The 21,454-nt window shown below is 31.9% G+C and overlaps 1 protein-coding gene across 6 annotated transcripts in view; it reads right to left on the bottom strand.

Moving 5' to 3' along the window:
• Positions 1-21,454, bottom strand: part of STXBP5L (syntaxin binding protein 5L) — a 252,481-nt gene that overhangs the window by 31,315 nt on the left and 199,712 nt on the right. For 2 of the 6 annotated variants that reach the window (XM_081030026.1, XM_081030028.1), the window contains 3 exons: positions 18,723-18,788; positions 11,616-11,708; positions 4,167-4,217 (listed from right to left, as the gene is read on the bottom strand). In XM_081030026.1, coding sequence (XP_080886152.1) covers positions 4,167-4,217; positions 11,616-11,708; positions 18,723-18,788 — 210 coding nt within the window. The remainder of the gene's footprint in view (positions 1-4,166; positions 4,218-11,615; positions 11,709-18,722; positions 18,789-21,454) is intronic. The other 4 variants (XM_081030027.1, XM_081030029.1, XM_081030031.1 and 1 more) reach the window with 2 other exon arrangements.

Genomic DNA, 21,454 nt, shown 5'->3' with positions numbered 1-21,454 from the left:
TGATTAGGATGATGTGTATTATTGTAATAGAATACTATTAATTTATAACATGTATTAATTACTTATAATGTATCAGATACTGTTTTAATAATTTTGAAGAATAGATCTTTTAATCTTCATAGTAAGTATCCTCATTACTTCCTATTTCAGGACCTCCCCTCAATGCTATTCTGCTTGTCAATAAAAACACAGCATTTTGGGGGAAAAAAAAATAAGACACAACTATATGTTGCCATAAGAAACCCAATTTAAGTATAAATTCATATGTAGATTAAAAGTAAAGGAATGGAAAAAGATATACCATGCTAACATTAGTCAAAAGATATATATCTCCATATCTTGCTTCAGGATAGTGGGGTACATGGTAAGGTCAGTGAATCCCATAAGTATTGGCTCACTGCCACACTTCATTTGTTGTGAAATGAGTTCCTTGATGAACAACAATGGTTTGTGGAATATCATGATGATGAATGGGCATTCTGTAAGTCCATGAATGGTAGTTTTGGCAGAAGCATTCCATGCAGGGAAGGCAGATCCATATCCAGAATAAGTGTCTATTCCAGTAAGAACAACATGAGATAAAAGTGGTCCAATGTAATCACCCTGCCACCAGGTAACTGGCTAATCACCAGGGGAGTGGTTCCACATTGGAGACAGTGCTGATCTCTGCTGCTGTCATATTGGGCGCTCAGCAGTGGTTGTACCCAGGTCAGCCTTGGTGAGTGGAAGTCCAGGTTGCTGAGTCCATGCATAACCTCCATCCCTGTCACCACGGCTACTTTGTTCATGAGCCCATTATGTGATGATAGGGGCTGGTAAAGAAGCTAATTGGTATCCACTGAATGGGTCATTCTATTTGCTTTATTGTTAAAATTCTCCTCTGGTGAGGTCACCTTTTGGTGAGCACTCACATGGGACAAAAACTGACTGTCCCGTATACTAGCAATGGAACTTGAAATTAAAAACAATAACATTTACATTAGCACCCTCAAAAATGAAATACTTAGGTATAAATCTAAAAAGTATTACAAAATTTAGATGAGGAAACTATAAAACTAAAAAACAAAAAAATATCAAAAAACTTTACCAATGAAAGAAACTGAAGAACAAATAAATGGAGAAATATTCCATGTTCTTGGATAGAATTAAATATTGTCAAGATGTCAGTTCTTCCCAACTTGATCTATAGATTCAGCATAATCCCATCAAAATTACTTTGTGGATATTGACAAACTGATTCTAAAGTTTATATAGAGAGACAAAAGACCCAGAATAACCAACACAATATTGGAGAAGAAGAACAAAGACAGAGGACTGATACTACCCAACTTCAAGACTTAATATAAAGCTAAGGTAATAAAGAGAATATGGTATTAGTGAAGAAACAGTGTCATTGTGGATAGTACATTTCATCATTATAAATATAAGCACTTTTCTAATGTAGTGTACTTTTGCCTTGAACTCAAATTTGATATTAACATCATTACTCCTGTTTTAGTTTTTCTAGTAGTTGCCTAATATGTCCTACTACTAATCTTTGAATCACTGCTTTAGATGTTTGTCTTGTTGGATTTTGTCTGTGTTACATGCTGAAAGCCTTTTTCTTATAAAAAAGTGAATTACTTTACTTAGATCTAGTGACAATAGGTACATCTGACAATTACTTCATAAAATGCTAACTACCTAAAGGTTCTAACTGCCTAAGTGTCAATGTATGTGGTTTTTACTGCTATTACTATTTTTTTATTATGACTGTTATACTACTCCATTAAAGGCTATTGTAACAAAGAAGTTACATCAGTATCCAATGCTCTTCAACACATTGTCATTTTTCCTTGGACTTTAGTGAACAGCTCATATACACAGTCACTGATACCTTTATACAGATGAATGCTATATATTATTTTGGGCTTGAGAACCGCCCTTACACTGCAGTCCTACATTTCTAATTGCTCACTGAATGGTTAACATGGGTGTCCCTATAGCAACTCAAACTCATTTTCCTTTCCTCCCAAACCAGGTATTCTCCATGAGAGCTATTCTAAACACTCTGTAGTCATCCTTGACTCATCCTATTTCATATGCCTTACCAGCCCTCTTCCCCCACTGTTTCCAATCCCATCAGTTATAAAGTCTTCCTTGGTAATTCCCTCTGTCCTGTTTCATTGTTGTTATTCTACTTCAGGCCCTCATTTGGCCCCCTGCAACAGCTTCTTAAACATCTTCCTCTTTCACTAATGAATTATACACTACTAGAAAACATCTTACAAGCAACCCAGGGTACATTTTACACCAAGGTTTTACATTGGAAGAATTTACATACATACATATATTTATCCTCTTTCAGAAGCCTTATGATTTTTTTCCTGGAAATTTGTGGGAAACAAGTTTTAAAAATGAAATTATATTAATTACATATTTAGAAATACATATTTAATAAAATTTTATTGTGAATCCTTTTATGTGCAAAAAATCCTTTAGTAAAGTGACAAGCATGACTATTTTATCATTCATATATGAGTTTTCATAATTCATCTTTACTTAAGGTGTGCATGAAAATAGTGAGAATGAATCAACTGACAGGGAGATAATTGGAGACTTTAGAGACTGACATTTACAGAAATTGTTTATTAATATGTTTATTAATAGCAACCATGCCTAACTGACCTCCAGATTAGAATTTTAACCTAGAGATTTCTTTGCTACTTTTAATACATATAGAAGTGGGCTGGAAATCTTTTTTATTTTTCCTTTTCAACATTCTAGGAAAAATATTAGAATTGTGGAAGTTATGAGTATAAATATCAGAATGCATATTTTTCTAGATAAAAGTATTATTCTTTAAATAGTCTTCATTTGACATTTATCACAGTGCATCCTACACAAAATGATATAAAGTAGTTATAAGATTATAAGCTTTGCAATGATATATACTTGGTTTAAATTCAGTTTTGCTACTAGTTGTGTGACTTTAGGCCAATTTGGATTTTTCGTAGCCTTATTTTTTAAATTTGTAAAGTGGGAACAATATCACCTACCTTATCTCAGATGATATGTACAAATCATATAGTATAGCATCTGACACGTAGGAGGTCAATAAATGGAACTGTAATGTTGACTCTTCCTTTGACGTCAATTATACTTCATAATTAACTTCAAAATTTCTTTATTGAACTAATGATAATATTGAACTAACAATAATAAGTAATGATAGTTTACTATGTCAGTGCTTTGCATTTAAAAATACTATAACTATCTAATCAAATACATATAAGATCATATGTAATTTTAAATGTAATAGACTATCTAACAGTTATTTAACTTAGATACAATTAAATGAGGTATGTGAATATGCTCCATAAACTTTAGGTACCATATTCTGTGATCTAGGTTCAAATCTTAAATCTACCATTTATTAACAACATATATGAAACAGCTTTGTAAACTCTACAGAAAAATGCAAAGACTAATTATTGTATTTTTTGTTATTTTAATCATGATGTTAGTAGGATTGAATGGCTTTAAGTCAGAATAAAGGTAATTCAATTACATTTCAAAAAAGAAAAACCATGCTGGTATAAGCAGATAAAAGTTCTGAAATGAAAATTTATGAAGGCCTATTTAATAAAGCCTTATTTATTTCAGGGTTAGAATCATGTTAAGACTGTGACTACAACAAAAAAATAAACTAAAAGTGAATCAAAATTTTTATAACTTCCTTAGAATTAAAAAAATGCCCAAAGCTCCATTCTTTTATATATCAGACTCTTTTTGTTGTTGTTAAATAGCATTAATTCTAAATGATACTAAGATAAAAAATAGGGAAAATAATTCCAGAAAAAATGATCCTTATTTACATGATAACAGTCACAAAGGGCCCATATGAGTAACTATTCAATGTTTAAAAACATTTTCATGACAAAAAGCAAACAAAACATTATATACCTTGGTGTGTAATGATTTATAAAACATAATTTTGTAAAATGATTGTTAACAAACAAAATGTTGAATGCTGCCAACAGAACTGTATGGTGATTTTTAGAGAGGCTTTTTGGAAAGACATCAAACACTGTGATCTAGGAAACTTGTGTTATTCATGGACTGGTAAAATGTTCAGCCAAATGAATGTAAGAAAACTTAAAATTGTTGGCTTTTGCCTACCGTACCAAGACCAGCTTTAAGATCTGTTGGCAGACTTAACTTTCTTGATCCTTTAACTGAAACAACAGAAAAAGGAAAAAGGCAGTTGTTAATTATATAAAATTAAAGAGGAGTGTGGGGGAACAGTAGTATGTCTTACAATATAATTATTAAAATCCTGATGAACATTACATTTAATGAGCATGTATGGAAGCAGAAATTTAGTTTAATGTTAGTTCATTGCCAGTAGTAAATATTTAATACACAAACAAACTCAGTAGTAAATATTTAATATGCAAACAAACATGAGCAAAGTAATTGTTCTTGCAGTAAATATTTAAGTGTATCTTTGCATACTTTTTTTCTCATGTTGCATAGGGAGTGATTTCTTACTTAATTTGGAAAGAACCAAAAATCAATTTTAGATATATTTAATAGGTAAAGAAGTATTGCAATGTATTAGGTCATATTATAAATACCAATGATAAGGGTAAACAATGGTGAACTTTGTCAACATTTTTTTGAAATAGAGAAAATTCTATTATAGATTTATACAATGTAGTCAAGGAAACTTTGCCATGCCTATCACAGGTGAAATGATCACTATTGAACACTACAATATTAAATTCAGTAGATAAGAAAATTTGAAAATACAAAATATGTGAAAATGAATTTAATTATAATAAATCAAGCTATCAGAAAATGTTTGACTAAACCAAGAAAACTCCTGCAATTTATTGAAAAATATTCCTCATTATTAATCTGTTAATAAAAATTTTACATTGGGCATCTCACAAAATATTTAACTGGAATGCATGTTATCATAGAAAGAAATGCATTAGGGATATCATGTTAGAAATCTTTTCTGTCAATTACTACTTTAAGACTCAAATTGATACCACCAATTAATTTATACTTTCTAATGAGTAATTTTTTACAACTAAGGAAGTAATTTGAAAATAAAGAGCCAGATGACATAGTAGAAAGAATACTCAATTTAAAAATCAGAAAACATCTCTCATAAATTTCTGAATTGTTACCCCCTAGATATACAGCTCTGAAAAAAATCACTCTATCAATTTGCAGCTTAGTCTTATCTGTCAACTAACATTCTTGATACTATCTCTAATATTTCAAATGGAATATGTTTAGAATACATTTTGATACATTTTATAAAACCCAAATATAATATAAACCTAAATGTAATTTTTTTGTGTCAATAAACTATTACTCATATTTTGTTTTTTTCCATAACCATTAAAAAATTAAAAACCCATTCTTAATTCACAAGTCATACCAAAATAGGTGGCAAGCTGGCTTTAGGCTGTGGGCTGTAGTTTGCCGAATACAATATGCTATGCTAAACTACTTATAAACAGAAACTAAGCATTATCATTCTAATAAAAAAAAATAGCAGCAGATAGTTATCCCTGAAAAACATTGAGAAATAACTATGAAGATTAAGGGGAAATCAAGAAATCAAATTGTAGTAATTTGGGTTTAGAATTAGCAACACAGACAAAAAGATGTTATTTATATCAAAATATGTCAAACTATACAAATATACATAATAATTATGCATTAGAAGAGGTTGCAAATAAAATATATTTTAAAAATTGATTCATAATTCCGATGGACTGAGGAAGTGGGGTATTGACTATTTAAAATAGTCTTTAATTTTTTAAATAGAAACTAATTCTTTATGATGTAAAGATTTGTTTCAGAATTTATCGTTTAATTGTTTCTATTTTGTTTTTAAATACGGTACTTCAATATATCTACATGGTATTATTTCAAAAATGAATTACAAAGATGCTTTTACAAAGAGGGCAACCAGCCCCTCCCCATTGGCAAAAAGCCCAGAAGCGTGCAGTGGGTCAGTGACCACAGTATCAGATGCCCTCCCACTTCCCACTATTTGAAAGTCGAGTATCTAACTTACTATAGTTCTCAAAACTGCTCCACTTTGGGGGATCCCCCCTTCCACTTTACCACCTACCTCTGTGGCTTCCTGTTTCTATTTCCTACCTGAAAATTGGGGCCCTCTCACAAACACCATCCTCAATTGTGTAACTGAGGGAGGGAAAGGGATAATTAAATGGTGGGATCCATGAGGGAACTTGAATAACAATGTGAATAACAGTCCTCTGTTACTTAGGTACAGAATGATCATCCTTTTCCCTTGTCCAAATAGTAAACTCCTACTTGTCCTTTAGGACAGCTAAACAATCACTTCCTTTCTGAAGGCAGCCTCAAACTTACGGCTTCATTTGGTGCTATTACCTTAACGTTCATAGCACCTTGTGCATATCTCCCTTATAATACTTAACACATTTTATTATACTTGCTTTTTAAACTCTGTCTACTACCCACTAACATCCTGAAACTTAGAGTTCTCCAAAGGGATTGTATTACTAATACTTAATTAAGTATTGGCATAGAGTACACTGTTTCCTCAATGAATGTTGAAAAACAAAACACACACACACAGTAAAGTCAGACGGTAGAGGTGAAGGGTTACTCTGAACGGGGCTAAGCAGACTGAGAAAGTATGTTCAAATGTTAGAGGAATATGTTCTACATTAACATGTGAGAAATTTAGGTTGGAAGATGCATGAGGCAAGAGGGAGGTAAGAGGCAAGTAGTCTTGGAAAATATAGAATGAAAACAATACATATTAACCTTTCCAATGTGCCCCTGGGAATGCAGCTCTCTGAACTTCTTCATTTTTACCATTATCTAAGCTAAAGCACATGTACCACTATCGTGTCATATTGTTAGCCAAAGGGGAGAAAATGGGAAACAGAGACTTCTCACTACACACTGGCTTAGCACACTGCGCAGAGAAGAAAGATGCAGAGTCCTGGCTCAAAGGAATCTTAGAGGTCATCTAGTCAAACATCCTCTCGATGAAGGTATTTCCCCTACGACATTCTTGGCATCCTACCTGTTTGAATAATACCACAACAGAAATCTTCAAACGTATTTAAAATAATCCAATTTTTGGTTTGATATAATTGCTACAGTATTTCCTTCCTTTGAGCTCAAAGTACTTTCTTTTATCACTTACCAATTTGCCCCAGTTCTAACCTTTGGAGCAATAGGAGTACCTGATACACATTCTCACATGCCAGAATGTAAAGTACCGAATTACACACTTGAAACCTACATAATTTTACTAACCAATGTCACTCCAATACATTTAAAAAACATTTTTAAAAAAAGCGTTACAGGTAATACCGATGCCAAGAGGTTGGCAGATCACATTTTGAGAAATACGGTTTTTGTTTAAAAACATGTTTTATGGTTTTATGAACATTAACCAACCTATGGGACTTTTACTCAGGACACTTCCACAAAAACTACTTCCTGAGTTGCATCTCAGGTTTTCCATACAACAGATGCTATGTTGTCCTTAGTTGTTAAATTAGATATAGATACAGACATAGATATCACTTTGCTGAGCTTCTTAAGGTGATTCTGATTAGTTATACATATATTTAACAGATACTTTTTTGAGTAATTAAAATAATTTTTCATCATATCTATCTTTAATCTTATATTTTCTCATGAGGAATAGAAGGTGACAATTACAACGATAGTAATGTCCCCATTAGAAGAGGCTAGATATCTTTTTCCCCCCTTTGTAAAGCTTCATAAAGTCTTTTGCTTTTCTTCAAAGCAAGTTTCCTGGTATTTGAGGAAGTGAAGCCCAGTAATCAAGAATACAAGTAAGCTGAATTCAAATCATGACTCAACTATTTGCCAGCTGAGTGACCCTGGGTTAGTAGTTACTTAATTTCAGGAAGATTGTTTCTCTTCCTCTATAAAGTGAGGGATAAAAATAGTCCCTACTTCATAGGGATTTTTGTCAGCATTAACTAAGGGAATACGTGTAAAGCACTTAACACGGTGTGGTATATAACAACCATCAAATATTAGCTATTATTTTCATTATTAAACTTGGCAAGAAAAGATCGTCATCTTATGGTATTCTATACCAGAAATGACTTATCTGGCAACATGTACTACTTAAAATATACTGTAAAGGAATAAACACAGCACACTTGATAAGGCCTCCAATTGTATGTAGTACTATTATTTCTTTGCTCTGCACAATAGTACTTCCTAAGTGGCCACTGTCTTTTCAAGAATGACAGCGTCACACACTTGATTCATAGCGGGCTTATTCTCTATAAAAGTCTCTAAGTCATGTTGTGTATCCTCAGATAGAATAATATCTTCAATCCTTCACATCTGGAAAAACTGCCGGTCTTAGCTAACAGACAGGAACACAGCAAACAGCACCATATGTAATCCAGCTGTGGGCAGGGACTAGAGCTGCAGCAAGTGTTTGATTTCTTAGGATTCTAGTCCATTAGATTCTGGGCAAATTGTCTGGAAATTCTTGTTACTTTAACATTTCATGGCATACATTTTTGAAAGTAAAAATAATATTAAAACAAAGGAAAAATAATTCATAACTGTACATTAAAAAGTGAATTTTATTCTATATAAATATATCTCAATAAATCTGAGTTTAAAAGAAGAAAAAAATTCAAAGGAAAGCATTCCCACAGATAGGGTTAATCACTTACCTAATTAACATCTATCACCTTCTGGTTTACCTAAAAATTGTTAGGTAGGATGGCATACGAGACCAAAGATGATGCAAATGAGTAAACGGATTGGCTGATGGCAAAATACGTATTAATATTTACCGATAAATTCAGGCCTAAATATCAGATGATGGCTAAGCCCTACAATAGCAACAGATTATAAACTTTTCAAGAGTACTCATCTCTATCCCTAGATTTTCTGCCTCCCAAACTCAGGTTCAGTTATAGTAATTAGTCTGGTGGCTTACCATAGCTTGTGCCAGAATGAGGTCACATGCTCAGTCCTGTGTTTGGTTTTTAGCCCTAAATATGACTAGAACTTCAGGCATTACAACAGGCTTTTTGCCTTGGGGGCTTCATGTATTGTTTGTATCATCTCCTTCAATCACCTATATATTCAGATGCTCTTTTCCTAATTCATGATTTAATTCATAGTCAGTGGACAGACGGTGCAGCCTAGCTCATCAGAGGGATTTTGAATTGGCTTCACTTAAGTCTTAGTCAGATCCTGGTTCCACATTTGAATCACTATTTTAGGAATAGAGTGAACTCTGAATCAGTCTGAACATGGCTACTGCTTTAATGAGAAATAATATAAAGAGTTAGGTTAGAAGTTTCTAATTCAAACTTCTGATTAGTTGATTCTTGATGAGAAACAACTGGATTGAGTTTTGGTTTCCAATGAAGGATTTCTACTTTGTTATGAAAAAGCTACAACTAATACTTTAAATATAAATTGGTCAAGGAGACCAAGCCCAGTCTCTTTAGGCCCTGGATGTTCATTGCTTTTATACTAACTACTTGTATATATTACTGAGAGTCTATGTTCTGGACACTAGCACACAGGTAAGGTTAAGAAACTTGGCTAACGTTATAATGGTAGAAAGTGGCAAGGTAAGGTCAAATTTCTCTGACTCCAAAGCTATATACTCTTTCCACCAAGCAACAGTATTCCTGATATAGAAGATACCACCAGTGTGGCCTAGATATCTTCTGTAAAATGAATAAATCTAACACTAAATTAAAATAAAAATTGTATAGGTTAAGACATTTGTAAAGTTTATCTATTTATAGATTAACTGACTGGCTGAAATACAGTAATGAATTTCATTTTCTCTATCTTCCCTAAGCCAGAAACTGAGATAGGACAAAAACATCTGGTGTGCATATAGGCAAAATTACACACACATACACACACATACATTTTGGGGTCACCATGCCATTGTGGAGCCCTGAAACGCCTACATGCCTCTAATTTTGTTGCCATTTTCCCTTTTTTGTTCTTCAGAAGTAGCTAAGATACAACCAGGCAAAGAGGTATCTTTATTAGAATTTCCCCCAGCATAAAAATGTTTAATGTTATGACTCTACTATTCTTGCTACCTTAAAATATGTATTACATAGCTATCTAGATGTTGTTAATGAATCAGTGATTTTTTTATTAGTGTCATATGAATAAGTGTTAAATAATTGTGAATCTTTATTTCTGTCCTTGTCTATTGTGAATTATAAACTACCGGAGAGAACTAGGTTCTTCCACACACTTTTTAAAGTGCAAATAGGGGGTAAATAATTTGGGGTCAGAGGACCTTGAAGTCTGAAGAATAGCATTGGTTCAGACTAAGCCATTTTACTAAACACATTATAGAATTTTTTTTTCTTATACACATGAAAAATACCTTGTTTGCGTTGAAGTATTATACCAATGTTGATTATAATTTTTAGCAAACAAGCCTTAATAAATTCAAAATGTGGTTATAATTTGTTGATTTTATGAATTATAAAAACTAAAAGATATTTTCAAAACTAGTTTTTCCTGGAACTTAAATGATACACTTGTTTCTGATATTTCATGCAAAATATATTTAAGTTTTTTTGAATTTCTTTGTTAAAACATTGTCTCTTCATGACTCAGCAGCTTCTCACTTTCTCACTGGTTGGATGTCATAATTTCAATTGCGATTATTTTTTGTTAATTCTCGTATTTTTCTCATTTTATTAATGAAAACAAGGAAAAAAAGCATAGAAATACAACAAATGTAACTAAGATAGTTAGTTACAGCTCTACTTAAATACTCTGTGCTTCAGTTTTCTCCTCAGAAAAAGGCATGTTATAGGAAGGGGTGTTGTATTACACAAGAAAAAAAAGAAATTGTCTGGAAAATTGTTGGTTATAAACATCTGTAGGTTTCTTGGTTATTTATTTGGGGTCTAGAACATTGGCAGTTCACGTTGCTTAAACTTGCAAGTCTGGTCACAACCATTTTGTAATGGTTTCCCAATTTAAGGAAGCTGCATAATGGGTGTTTGATTCTGATTTGGTCCCTATGAGCAGCATCAAATATTCAATGACTGCATAAAATTTATAGGACTTTCCTTTTTGTACACTATTTTTGATAGAGAACATTGCCCCTTTGAGGCAATTCTTTGGTGGAATTTCCATGACCATCATAGTTGTTTCTGATGATAGAAAATATTTAATTTTATTATGAAGAATTATGGAGAATTTTACAAAACCACTCTACTTTTTGGCTCTTAAGTTTTCTCTGAATTTTCTGTTGGCCCTTCCAGATTCTCTTATAGGCTTGATAAAAATTATTCAGGTCTAGAGGAGAATAACACTATCAAAATTCTGTGGAACACTTCAAAAATCTTTCACAAAAGCCTTAGGAATTCCTGTTTTATATCTCATGAGGTCAGTGCCTATGGTTTTAACCATTGCTTCAGGAAATTTGTCTTCATTCACCCTGTGTTTTCAGCACAACAAATAATACAGCTTTTGAGATAGATTGAAGGCTAGAAAATTGTAGAGACATGAATAACTTCTTTGTTCATAAAAGAGTTTTTCACTTTCACCTGGCAAGTGATGCACTTGATTCCTCTGTCTCACAGCTGGAATTTCATTCCTACAAAAGCCTGCTGCTGCCTCGGGAATTCTGGTAGCAAGTCCTAAAGGAAAGGAATAAAAAACTATTGGCATGTCATTTCTTAGCCAAGTGAACCAGGCATTTTTACCTTAGAGCTGAATTTCATGGTAACTATTTGGAAGGGTCTCTGTTCTATGTCTTTATCTGTATACTCTGGTATTGCCCCAACAGAAGACTGTTTAGAGGGAAAAAGTTTTCTTCTTTGGAGATTGTAGTTGAGTTTTAGGCACATCAAATCACACAGAAGGAGCATTCAGACTAGGTGATAAGACCTAGTTGTAACCCAAATTTGAGAGCAGAGCTAGTTACTTCGTTGTTAGTATTTTGTGACATTCACCTCCATGATATTTTAATAAAGATATCTTTACTAAAAATACCTAAATATTTTTAATGAAGATAAATATTTTTATCACCCTAGCCTTAGCTTGAAATCGATAGCATAATCAATCTATTGTATATTGTAGATAGGGAGAATCATGAGGATGGATATATAGGTAGCAGCAGGATTAGAACCTAATGCTAGGCTAGACAAAGACGTTCATCTGAGAAAAATGATTGTTAAAGGAACAATTTCAAGGAGGACAAATTAGAAAAACACACACTTTGTGAGTAGACATAACCCTACAGTTGAAGGCTTGGTTAGTTTTCAACTCTTTGTCTAAAGAAAAAGGTGCTGTTTCCTTTAGGGGATTGTAGTTCTGTGCCAGAAGCTAATGGTGGAGCTGGGACTGAATGTTGGCTCCGGCTCACCGCCTTGGGAGGTATATTTATGTAGTACAAATTGCACGACCTTACCTGGTAAGCAAAAAAGGGTTGCTCAGCTTTAAGAAAAAAGAACTAACAACTTGTAAAATTATTAGTTTAATGTTGGTTTCTGTAGTCGTAGACTGTCCGTCCGTTCCATTTGGCATCGAGTATGTTTTTGTTCGTTAATTTATTCTCAGAGGATAGCATAATATTTATCTAACTGTAGATATTGAAAATTATTTTTTGAACAGCTTGGTGAATGAATCAATAATATGAAATGATTATATTATCCTGGAAGCTGAGAACATCAGCATTCTGGTTGGCTCACTGGAATTCTTTCAGCTCCCAATTCCTACTCTGTTCTTTCTCATTATCCTCAAGGAAATATTGAATAGTCTGTTTTACTTGTAGTTTATTGGGCTAAAAGGGAATTTAAGACCCATGTAGACAATCAGAGTTATAACATAATCACTGGCCTCTAGCTTCTATAATTCCCAACCTCTCTTAACTCAGAGATATTTGTGTCAATGTTTTGTTTAAAGGGGTGAAGATCTGAGATCCCAAAATAGGTGAAGTAACTACTGAAAAAAAAATATTTAAAAAAGTTTCCCAGAGCCACGTTTCTCAAGCGGTTCAGAGAGCAGAAGCATTAGCATCACCTGGGAACTTGCTAGAAATGCAGACTCTCAGGCCCCACTCTAGACTTACTGAATTAGAATTTCTCTGGCACTCACCAATCTGTGTTTTAACAAACTCTTCATGTGATTCTGATATAGGCTTAAGTTTGAGAACCACTGCACTAAGAAAAAAAAAAAAGTGAAGGCAAGAATAGCATTGGATCCTAAATGCTATATATGCATGAAAAGGGGATAGGTAACCAGATACAAACATAATAATTGCCATTATTAGTCAGACCCAATGAACTGTTTCTAAGCATATAAATAAAGAAGACTTATTAGGAGGCATGGCTGCTTTCTCATTTTTTCAAAAGTTAGAATATATTACAAATATTCTAGTTTCCTTTAATTATATATATTAATCCTGTCATTCAAAAATTATCTAACATTTTAATTGTTTATATTTCATTCTTTTCTACTTCAAGAGATAAGCTTCATGAGTTTTATAAACTACTACAATCTTAAATTTGCTCTTTTCATAGTTACATTTCAGTTTTATGAAATTAGGCTAAAAAGTCTGCATTTACCCTAACTTGCCTTTCCTGATAATCTAGATTGTATGCAGCAATTCCTATAACAATAGCAAGAGATTGAAGAAAGAGTTTTATGTATATGTGTTGCTATGGTATTCTGCAAATAGTATCGGGCACATTCTCCTTTGTGGGCTTAAAAAGTCCTCTTAACACACACACTTATTTTTCTTTTTTCATGGGAAATGAATGGAATAAGCAAATATTGATTATTTCCAATATTCTTAAGATAAGTTAGTGTTGGCATTTTCCCCAGAAAAATATTTTTCGCATATTTTAACAAATTAATGATTAAAATGCTTTTAAAAGAAAAAAATCTCTCATTCCTGGATTATGATTATTTATAATTTAAAGTTGCTGCTAAAGAAGAGTAGAACCTGCCCAGCAAACTAGTATCAAATAAGCCACTGAATGATAAATGAATTTTCTCTCAGTCAATCATTTCTGTCCCAAGGAATGTAATACAAAAGTAATCAAAACCTTCCTAGGTCGAAGCAATCTACTTGATTGTATGTAAAGTCCTCTGAGTCTGCTTTGCCAAAAAAAGGAAAAAAGTGTGGCGATGGTGTTTCCAGAACTTCTCTAACATTAATAAAAGAAGAAACATCATCTAAGCAGGATGTCTACTAGAAACCAACAGCAATTATTATATTTATGATACAAAGTGGAAAATTCAATATTGTTGAGTATGCTAATTCTGCCCAATTGATTTATAGATCCAATGAAATTATAATCACCATCCAAGCATATCTGTGTGCAAATTGACAAATTGTTTCTAAAAGTTATGTGGAATCACAAAAGACCTAGAATAGTTATAACATTTTGAAAAAGAACCACAAAGACAAAATTAGAGAATCTGCACTATCAGCAATTCTATAAAGCTACAGCAATTAAAAGTGTGGAGTTGGATAAAAAATAAACATGCCAATGAAATAGAACATGAAGTGTAGAAACACATGCAGTAAAGCATACTAATATGTGGCAAAAGTACACTTTAATACTCTGAGGGAAATGATAGTTTTCCTATAAATGGATACCTAAATGTAAGGAACCTTGACTCTTTCCTCACATTATGTACAGAAATATATTCCAAACAGAACTTGAACTTAAATGTGAAAGATAAAACAATAAGGCTTCTAGAAGATAATATAAGAAAATAGCTGTATGATCTTGGGATGGACAAAGATAAAAAACAAAACATAAAACACTAACATTAAAAGAAAATATTGATGTTATATCAGCATCAAAAACCTTCTGTTTATCAAAAGACCAACTTTAAGAGACCAACAAGGCAAGGTACAGAATAGGAAAAGCTATTCCACACTATCTACACCCAACAAAAGACTTACAAGTATGTATCTGAGTACATACACAGAATTCCTACATATTAAAAGAAAAAGTTGGCAACACAACTACAATACGTAAAAGGTTTGAATACCTTATAAAACAATATTAAAAATAGTCAATAAACATTAAAGAAGTTCATCAAAATCATTAGATATCAGAGATATGGAATTCAATTTAATTCCACAATGAGATAACACTACATACACCCTAGAATTACTAAAATTGAAAAACAAACATTGGCAAGCTTTATTTATGGTGGCCAAGACATGGAAACAACGAAAGTGTCCTTCAATAGATGATTGGATAAAGATGTGGTGTATACACACACACACACACACACACACACACACACACACACACACACACACACACTGAAATACTATTCTGCCATAAAAAAAGATGAAAAAGTGCCATTTGCGACAACATGGCTGGATCTTGAAATTATTATGCTAAGTGAAATAAATCAGACAGAAAAAGTTGAGACCGTATGATTTCACTGATATGTGGTATATGAAACTGAAAACAATAAAGGAATAAGACCAACAAACGAAGAAACAAAAACTTATAGACACAGATAATAATTCAGTGGTTACCAGAGGGTAAGGGGGAAAGGGGATGGTAGATGAGGATAAAAGGGATCAAATATATGGTGATGGAAGGAAAACTGACTCTGGGTGGTGAACACACAATGTGATATATAGATGATATATTACAGAATTATACCACTCCAATAAACTTAGAAAAAAAACCCCACAACTTTCATATACTGTTAGTGGAAATAAAATTGGTGCAAACACTTTGGAAAACTTGGTAGTATTTAGGAGAGCTGACCATATGCATATATGTATATGCATAAGTACCCTATGACCCAAAAATTCCACTGTCAGATACATGTTCAACATAAATGAGTTTATATTTGCATTAAAAATTATTCATGATTGGTCATAATGGCTTTACTTATAATAGCCCCAAACAGAAAACCACCTAAATGCCCAGCAAAAATAAACCACATATACAAATTGAGATAAATTCATACATAATAGAATATTATACAACCAATAAAAATCATTCAGCATCATAGATGAATATCATTACATATAATGTTGAGCAAAATAAGCAAGAAACAAAAAGAAATAAATATTGCATGATTTCATTCATATACATCCAAAACCAATAAAACTAATTATTGGTGGTAGAAGTCAGAATTTTAAATTCCTTTGTGGGGGTTTGTGGTTGAGAAGAGCATGAGGGAGGTTTCTGTGGTACTAGTAACAGTCAATATCTTGATTTGGATGTTGTTTTCATGGTATATTCATTAGCAAAATCTAGTCTAGTTGAACTCTTAAGATTAATGCACTTTGAGGTTTACATATTATACCTCAGGTAAAAAAAGTTTACCTTAAAGGAGGTGAGGCCAGTGTATATAAGAAAATTCCAAATTAAAAAAATGTAATAGCTATTGTATTAACAATATACAAGGTAGAAATCAGGTGAAGAACACATAATGTGAAATGAACCATCATGATTAATGGTAAAGAATGCACTTTTGTGGATATGTTTCTGAATATCTACACATGAATATTCTTAAAAATAAAAACATAGATGCATGGAAAAATAAAAGCACATTAAGATGAATGATATTTTAATTCGCCTTTTCTCCATACTTGACAAGTGAAGTAATCAAAATATAAGTAAGGACATGAAAAGAGCAAACAACCCTATAGAGAATGGGCAAAGTATATGAATAGATGATTTACAGAAAAAATATTTAAAGAGATCTCAATCATATGATGAAAAGGTATTCAACACCACTTATATGTGGAAGGCAAATTGAAACTACATTGACATATCCATTTTACCCACTAGACAAGCAAAAAAAAATTTTTTAATTGGTAACCAATATTTGCCTGGTATTGCTGGAAGGAAAGAAAATTGTTGCAAACCCTAAGGAGAGCAATTTGGGAGTATCTATAAAGATTAGACAGGCATATATGCTTAGCCCAGAAACTCCAATTCAGGAATTTATCCCAAAGATATACTTCCACACATTTAAAATGAGGAATGTACCAAGGTTTGTCACTGAAGCGTTGTTTAACATAGCAGAAGACTGATACTAAACTAAGTGTCCTTTAATAGGTGAAATGATTAAATAAATTATAGTACATCATGTAATTCAATATCATGCAACGGTAAATAAGAATGAGGAAATACTTTATGTAATAAAATGGAAAGACAGGATACAGTGTAACACGAAACAAGCAAAGTACAGTGAAATGCACATAATATACTACTTTCGTATAAAATAGGAAGCAAAGAGAATTTATGTCTTTGGTTTGTTTACAAATTGTCTGAAAGATTAAACAAGAAACTAACAATATTTATTTTTCAAGAGGATGGAAACATGTATGAGGAAGAAAGGAAGGGAAAATTTTAAGTTCCATTTCTTTTTGATGTTTGAACCATATAAATGTATAACTATTCAAATTCAGATTATAAATGAGAATTTAAAGTGAGTCAGGTTATTTAAATTTGATATAGGATGTTGAATGACATTTTATATTGGAGATTTCTGTCATGGGAAAGTATCAAAGTAATATTTTAAGGAGATTAATTTTGCAACATGATATGCACAATGAATTCTAGGAAGGAAAAATGGAAAACAGAGAAACCTATTGAACATTTTTATGATACTCTAGGTATGGGGTAATAAATACCTAAATTAGAATGGTGTCAAGAGGAATGCAAAAAACAGGGTAAATGTATGAGACTATATTTAAAATAAAAGCAGGAAAATAAGGATTAAATAGATACAATTAAAACAAAAATGTACAAAGGACACAGGATTCTACTTAGTCTACATTTCTGAAAAATAAGGATAAACAACTGACAACTCTTAAGAGACAGAGTAAATTCAAGAACTGTCACAATTCTAAATGAATTTCTAAAAGTCGAAATTCATTGCTTTATAAAATTTTGTATGAAGTTAAAATAAAAATAGTTTAAATAAAAAGAAATTATCATTTTTTGTACTCTGTGAAAATGGATCTACAGTTCAATGTCAAAGATATACCTAATATTTTTGGTGTAATAATTTGTTACCATAAATGCATTATAGAAAAATCAGATAAATGAAAATTGGAAAAATAAGCAAACCATTCATAATCCCATTACCCAACAATTTCTACTGTTAACATTTTTTTTTTAGATTTTAAAAACTTATTCTAGGAATCTTTATACTCACATTTTAAAATATATTTTAATGGGTTTATGCTTTACTTTGATGTTTTACTTCCAACACATTATACTATCATTTTAAAAATTTCTTTTGCCAATGAATATACATTTTCCAAACTATGGTTCAGAGGCATGGTATCTACTACTGTACCTATGGCATGTATTTCCCGTTAATTCAATACTAGCTATATGAGGAGTTTCTGTACAATATTACCAATTTTTGCTTAGAATTATTAATATACCTGCAAAATAACCTTCAAAATGTCTTTAAAGGTATTGCACTCATACCTCTGATTTGAATATTTTTGGGAGGCCAAAAATATTTTTAAATACATTTATTTCTATTTAACTTTGGAATTAAATTTGCTTATGGTTAAATTTCAGAAACTCAATTACAACTTTACTAAAAATATGAATTGTACATTATAAGAATTAGGAAAATAAAGCAGTCGATTGCTACAGTGAGTTACCAGAAGCCTGAGAAATACCACTCATGTTTACCTGAAGTTGGAGACTTGCAGCGCTCAAGTTCCAGGGGAACTGGACTGTCATTCAGCTCAGTTAAACCTGAAAATAAAATCACAAAAAATTAGATGAATTTTGCTAACTCTTTGTAGCTAATTCTTATTTTTTAATTCCTATAAGTTTAAAAAGGTTTTTTTTTTCCCCTGTGAAAACTACTTTTCTAATGCTCATGGTATGACAATTATTCTGAAAATTTGTTTTAAAATCTTTTTAAATTAAAATATAGTTAGCATAAAATATATTACTTTCAGGTGTACAACATAGTGATTGGACATTTATATATCTTAAGATGTGAGCACCACACTAAGTCTAGTACCCATCTGTCACTGTGCAGTTATCACACTAATTGACTATTTCCCCTCACCTTTTTCAACCATCACTCCATCACCCTCTCTTTAACAAGTGATACAGAAAAAAATAAGGAGCAATAACTAGCTGATATACAAAGGGTAACTGAATATGATGGTGGAAAGATATAAATCCTTTTAAAATATTTTTCATATGAAATATCTACTTTAATAAATGAGCTAGCTTCATCTGAAAATAGACCAAGAATAATATGAATTAGAAGGAGTTTTTAAAAAGACTTAACCAAAGCTTCCACTTTCAAGAGAAAATGGTTATTGGCTTTTAAAAAGACTTTTAAGATGCTATGCATTTTAAATATACTTATAAAAATGCAGTATTGTATGGTACATACAACAGTATAACATTCATTCCTATAAGTACACCATTTTTATTTTTAATATTTCTTGTTTTCTATTCTGTCATTTTCCTGACAAATACAAGGATAGGCACAATAGAGTAATAAATATTTTGTAATTCTCACTATCTGCCATTCTGCATTCCTACGGCATTCACAAAATATCCTTAATTATGGGTTTCCTGTTTGTTGGACAATCTCACATACTTTTTCTTTGTAAATAACTATTAAATTTCTATTTAATGTAAATTCCCATACCCAGAAGTACTTGAGTTATTTTCAATTACCAAAACCATCTTTGTTCATATTCCTTCCCACTATTCCCTTCTTTATATAATTTGTATCAATAAACTTGCTGTAGGTTCAACAAATCATTTAGAAAAGGACTGTTGTGACACTCTAGCCCAACCCTTATGTTTTATATATAAGTTCGAAGTGTTTAAACTATTTGTTTAAGGTTACAGAAATAAGTGCCAAAGCTTGAACAGAATTCTTTATATATTTTGTTAAAAGTCTTTTGTCAAAAGTAGGTATTGTGAATATTTTCTTCCAGTATGTATGACTTTATTTTTCTAATGAAAATGAAATGTCTTTTGGTGAGCAGAAGATTAATTTACTTGAAAGACAATTTATCAATTTATTCTTTTGTGATTTTTAAAATTCCTGTATAAGTAATCATTGCTTACTACATGGTCATAAAGTTATTATACTTTGTTTTCTTCAAGAGCTTTTTGGATTTCACTTCTAGGACTACAATCTATCTCAATTTAATTTTTGATTATGGTGAGATAGGGATGAGGTCCATTTTTCTCTTTATGTCTGCCCAGTTGTTCCATCATTATTGGTTAGGAAGATTTTCCAGTCTTCATTGATTTTTATTGGTGCCTTAGTAAAAAATAAATTGGACATATATATGTGGTTCTGTTTCTGGACTTTCTTCTGTAATCACTGGTCTTTTTGTCTCTTTTTTATTTTGACTACCACACTATTTAAATAATGTAGGTTTATAGTACATCTTGAAATCAGATAGTGAAATCCTCCAACTTTGTTCTTCTACAATAGTGTTTTAGATATTCTAGAATTTTTTTGCATTTCTATATAAATTTTAGAATCAGTTTGCCAATTTCTAAAAAAAGATATCCTAGATTTTATTGGATTATGATAAACCTATAGATAAATCTGATAGACGAAGTATCCTAATAGTCTTCTAACTCATATGTATGGTATTCCCTTCCATTTAAATGGTTAAACAATTTTTTTCTTTCTTCACTGTTTTGCATATTTCAGTATAGAGGTCTTATACATAGCATTCTTCAAGACTTGTATTTCCTTTTTTGGTCTTCTGCCTAGTTCTTGTATCATTATTGAAAGCTGAATATTGAATATGAAATTTTCAGTAATGTTTTTTCACATTATTCACATTTATTATTATTAGATCTTCAGTACCTGCAAGATATAAACATGGATCAAATGGAAGAAAATAGAAACAGAAACCAAACTATCCCAGATGCACATAAATAGACTGCCTTTTGTTCTGGTGTTCAGTCTCTCTAAAGGGAACATCAGGGACAGTATTTCTGATATGGAACTGAGTTGAGAATATTTCTTTCCTAGAAGAAATTCCTAGGGAAAGGTCACAATCATTGGAATCTTAAATGGACAGAGGGAGGTATGCTTGTAAGAAGTCAAGATTCTAATAAAGAAAATCAGCTAGGCCACAGACATAGTAGATGGGGACTTTGTTGGGAGACTGGGAAGGAAAAATCCATAAACTAAAGAAAAAAAGATTTAATTGTTTATTTAGTAGCCCAGTATAAGAAGTGATTGCCAATTTCTTGTGGACTATTGGACCAAAAGAAGTTACATATACTTGTTTCCTCTAAGTTTCTCACTTCTCCAAATACTAAAGAAGACATGGAAATAGAAAGATATTAGATGCTGAGAGGAAAGAACACTAGAAAGTTATCTCAAAGTCAAGAAGGTGGGTTACAACTTTATGGGTTTC

Source organism: Rhinolophus hipposideros, assembly GCF_964194185.1.
Source record: "Rhinolophus hipposideros genome assembly, chromosome: 2".
NCBI classification, from domain to species: domain Eukaryota; kingdom Metazoa; phylum Chordata; class Mammalia; order Chiroptera; family Rhinolophidae; genus Rhinolophus; species Rhinolophus hipposideros.
Note: the sequence above shows the minus strand (reverse complement) of the source record. Positions and strands in the feature narration are given on the sequence as shown.